The sequence below is a fragment of the Palaemon carinicauda genome, chromosome 18, assembly GCF_036898095.1.
Source record: "Palaemon carinicauda isolate YSFRI2023 chromosome 18, ASM3689809v2, whole genome shotgun sequence".
NCBI classification, from domain to species: domain Eukaryota; kingdom Metazoa; phylum Arthropoda; class Malacostraca; order Decapoda; family Palaemonidae; genus Palaemon; species Palaemon carinicauda.
The window spans coordinates 84,294,638-84,299,637 of NC_090742.1; the positions used below are offsets into that span (position 1 = coordinate 84,294,638).

Below are 5,000 nucleotides of genomic sequence, written 5' to 3' on the forward strand. Positions count from 1 at the left end.
GCATTTGTTGTTGTTGTTATATATATATATATATATATATATATATATATATATATATATATATATATATATATATGTATGTATACTGTATATATATATATATATATATATATATATATATATATATATATATATATATATATATATATATATATATATATATAGATAGATAGATAGCTAGATAGATAGATAAATAGATAGATAGATAGATAGATATATGCAAATGTGTGTGCATTTATATGTGTATGTAAACAGGCGTGTATTAACGTATGATTGTATGTGCTCACTGGTATTGTGAAAATGTTTGGATGGAAATGTTTAGCGAAATAGCTACTCCTTAGTGATCGTCTGCTACTAAAAATTCAAGGACATGTGAACTTGTCACAGAGTCATGACATTCGTACGAGCACTGTTGCACTGAAGCCTCATTGGTTATGGAACTCTGCTTACTTCTACACTTATCTCAATGTCCGCCAATTTCAAAGATACGCACAAAGCTTAAAACGTAAACTGAAAACGTTCAATCGATAATTAATCTACAGGGTCTACACATTTATGATTTTGAAATATAGCATAATTCCGTTGAAGAGGGGCTATAGAAACTCTCCACAGAAATCTGCTGCCTCTGGAATGAATTACGAAATTAAATGTGTGGGTGTGTAGTCTCAATCATGTTGAAAGTAAAAATCAGTGTGGAACCCCAAAAATGGTCATTATGTAATAATGAACTGAATGTTAGGTAGATGACTACCAAAAGGCATTTTACCCCAAAGATAAAAGTAACTAACAGACCCATTTATTTATATTTGATTCTGCCAAAGTGGAAAGCCCTTTTTTCATTATATCCTAATTTCTATTAAATACCAGTTCTTCACAAAACTCACTTAGCATTGCTTGGGAAATTGTAAGGTAACCCTTGAGCATGCTAGCGAAGCCCTTAAAATATTTCAGTGAATCCAAGTTATATTTAGTTTTAGTTTTTATTTATTAGTCACATCCACCTTCACAATAATGTTCAAGACTTGGGAAATTAATAGCACTATTTTTATAAGGATGTGCACTATGTTTCGTGTATGTTTTATACTGTAGTTCCTTCAAATTTTGGTATGAAAGTACAATTCTTTTCTGCACCATTGTTATCATATTCGTGAAGGTTTCTTATACAAAATGTTTTTTTCTAAATAGGGTCAATCCAACACTTTCCATTTAATCAAAAACTTAATTTCACGTAAAGTGATCACAAATAATTGCATTCACCACAGAACTGCTGCAATAATATACATCTGCCTGAAGATGCAATTTCAAACAATACAGCCAACAAAATGGGTATCGCAACGCTCGACGTTCAAAGCTTAATCGTGTCTTTGTCTTTTTTAATTCCTACGAGAAGTTCTAATAATATTCTTGCCTAGCTCAAATGGACGATGAGCAATGCTGGAGTAAAGCGCTGACTGACACCAAGGTCTAAATAGACTATCCGAATAACAGCAACCAGCGAGATACAAGGGTGAACTGTGAAGAAAGCGCCAAAACCAATCCCTCTCTCTCTCTCTCTCTCTCTCTCTCTCTCTCTCTCTCTCTCTCTCTCTCTCTCTCTCTCTCTCTCTTGATCACGTCAAGAAGTGGGTGTAAATTAAAAAAAAACTCGACAACCTCAATCGTTTATCTGAATCCTTTGTCTTTATTTTCATGATGGACAGGACGACAGCTTTACATTGTCAGAACGCCTCGATATCGTTTGATTTATGCTGTCGTCCAGTACAGGAGTACTTCTCCCCCTCGTTACTCCCATATGCTTATGAACACATAGATCGTAATATTCTTATTATATTTCAAATAACAATGACAATAACATAAATTTCCTTCATATTCTTCAGTAATAAACAGGAGAGGAAATCTTGAAATTTTGAAAACTTGAAAGAAAGCATCTTTTGCCATGTTTTGTAATAGAATTTCAATTATCTATAATCCTTTAATTGTCATTTTTTTTTTTTTTTTTGTTATGTGTAATAGAGTTTTTTTTTTTTTTTTGTTATACATTCAGATGATTAATCATGTCCTTTTTATTTTTTTACTTGCACATCTAAAAGTTTATTACTTGATGTATTCATAAACAAATAGGACTTTTTTTATTCAGTCAAGCTTATATGCAGAGAGATCGTACCATGACAAAGATGCTAACGACCAAAACATCAGAATGGCAACACTTCCAAATATATGAGATCTCTTCATCACTATTTAATAATAATTCGTCAAGATTTTGCAAGGCATTAAAAACACCAGAATTCTTAGTATTACATATTCCCTTTATTTTCATACATCCGCATATAACATGCATTTGTACATCTGTCCGTCCTCTTTATCTTGTCCCCGCTTCCTCTCCATCATCATTACAGCTGAAGATTTGGTTTAAAGGCCACTCATGAACGGCAGTGGCAAGGTGCAGTCACACGGCCCTAGAGAAAGGACAATGCCATAAAGACTGACCATATACTGTATACATATAATCACCGCCCAAGCCCCCTCTCCACCTGAGTTAGGACAAGAAAGGGCCAGGCAATGGCAGCAGGTAGACTTATAGGCTCCCCAAACCCCCTCTCCTTCGTTCACAACGATGAAGAGGTTACAGACACTACAAGAAACTATCCAACTTGAGCATGACTCGAACCCCAGTCCGGCAGAACGCCAAGCAGGGATGTTTCCAATAGGTGATCATATATTTATGTATGTAGATGTGCAAGAGAGTTTCAAAGGGTGAAAATCTCCTCTACAACCTTGGATGGGGCAAAAGAAAATTTTGGATTAAACTGAAGTTTGTGTGAATATGGAAACATACTGCATATTGTTGGAGATATTGAAAATACAAAATATAGTAAATCAAATTACTCCATTGTCAAACGTGAAGAGCAAGAATTATCTTAAGATAAAAAGCAGAGATTATAAAAATTAAATGAACTTTTCTCTTGCCAAACTTTAAAGCAAAATTTTAAAATTATGCATCAGAAATACAAAGGTAGAGATATTCATCCGTTTTTGTTGATATACATGTAATGAGATACTACCGTTAGAGAGCTATGGGGTCCTTTGACTGGCCAAACAGTACTGCAGTGGATCATTCTCTCTGGTTACGGTTCATTTTCCATTTGCCTACACACATACCGAATAGTGTGGCGTGTCTTTACATATTCTACTCTGTCCTCATACACCTGACAACACTGAGATTACCAAACAATTCTCCTTCACCCAAGGGGTTACTGCACTATAATTGTTCCGTGACCACTTTTCTTTTGGTAAGGGTAGAAGAGACTTTAGCTATGGTAAGCACCTCTTCTAGGTGAAGGACACGCCAAAATCAAACCATTATTCTCTAGTCTTGGGTAGTGCCATAGCCTCTGTACTATGGTCTTCCACTGTCTTGGGTTAGAGTTCTCTTTCTTGAGGGTGCACTCCGGCACACTATTATATCTTATTCTCCTCCCTCTTGTTTTGTTAAAACTATTATAGTTTATATAGGAGACATTTATTTCAATGTTATTGTTCTTGAAATATTTAATTTGTCCTTGTTTTCTTTCCTCACTGGGCTATTTTCCCTGTTGGAGCCCCTGGGCTTATAGCATACTGCTTTTCCAACTATGGTTGTAACTTAGCAAGTAATAATAATAATGATAATAATACGCATAAATTCTACAAATGAATTAGAAATTTCCACTCAGTTGAATAGCATGTAAAATATACACGAGAAATTCATTCTGGATTGAAACTAACGAAAAAGTATCTAAAAGCCTTGAAGCATATCATATCATGAAAAGAAAATGTCGAAAACGTATGTGAAATTCGTCTAAACTGAGCGTGTGACCATTCTTAGGTTTGATAACTAAAGGGATGTAGAAAGAAATGAACAGATAGAGTGACAGACTGTACAGGATTAAGATACCCCAAGAATTATTATTCTTATTATTATTATTATTATTATTATTATTATTATTATTATTTGCTAAGCTACAACCCTAGTTGGAAAATCAGGATACTATAAACCCAGGGGCTCCAACAAGGAAGATAGTCCAGTGAGGAAAGTAAACAAGGATCATGAATCACTGTGAGTAATCCGAAGATGCAGTTTATCCGCCTTTTTCAGAATTCCAATTTTGTATTCTATCTTATATCTTGTATTTATAGGGGGGGGGGGGTTGTTATTGCAGCTCTATCCAAACTCTGCGGTCCGTTCAGAGAAAATCTTTAGTGTATTAGTTTCAAGGAAGCCTGGTGGGAACCTCAGAACAGCTATCTATTTAAAGCCTCTAAAAATTTGCCCTTTAACATATTATACTCTCGAAGGTCTGCGGTGTTTCCATGCAAGTTGCTTGGCTCCTCTGTCACCGATCTATGATTATGGACTTACTTCTTAGGACATTGAATGAGGAAGTCCATTCGGCAAATACCTCATTTTTAGAGGTCAAAATTAAGGTAGCGTTATCTGCAAATATGTAATCTGGTTCAACCAATTAACATCTGAAATCTTTACAGAATTGAAAAAAATGAGAATTGTTCAATAGTAAAGAGAAATTTTAGATACACTGAAGAGATAATGAGTTAGGGGGACGGAGGAGGAAGAAAAAATGTGGGAATTAGATAATAGATACAAAATTTACAATAGAAAAATTACCATTGTCATTTTCAAAATCGCAAAACAGTTTCAATTTCCTTAAGTTTGCAATTTTAAAACCCCAAAAAGGAATAATCTTAAAAGAAATTCCAATATCCATGCATAGTATTTTTTTTGCCTCGAGTTACGTGATTTCAAACTTACAGAAAACCTCCATACAAGGTGAATAATCCTTATTAACTCAAGAGATTTTAGATATTAGTGAAAGAAGTTTTTGGAAGCTCAACTTTTTTCATTTTACATATTCCAACGACACTTGATATTATCCGGTTTATTAGATATCCACAGTTTGTCTAGACCAATGCTCATTCAACCAAACTCTTATGATGTCATAGTT

At 34.3% G+C, this 5,000-nt stretch overlaps 1 protein-coding gene across 1 annotated transcript in view; it reads right to left on the bottom strand.

The window, feature by feature from the left end:
- Positions 1-4,177: 4,177 nt before the first annotated feature.
- The window catches only part of LOC137657125 (aminopeptidase N-like), an 18,137-nt gene continuing 17,314 nt past the window's right edge, over positions 4,178-5,000 (bottom strand). The window contains exon 17 of the mRNA XM_068391484.1: positions 4,178-5,000. This exon is cut by the window's right edge and continues 102 nt beyond it. Within this exon, the coding sequence (XP_068247585.1) occupies positions 4,938-5,000 (63 nt within the window). The 3' untranslated portion in view covers positions 4,178-4,937.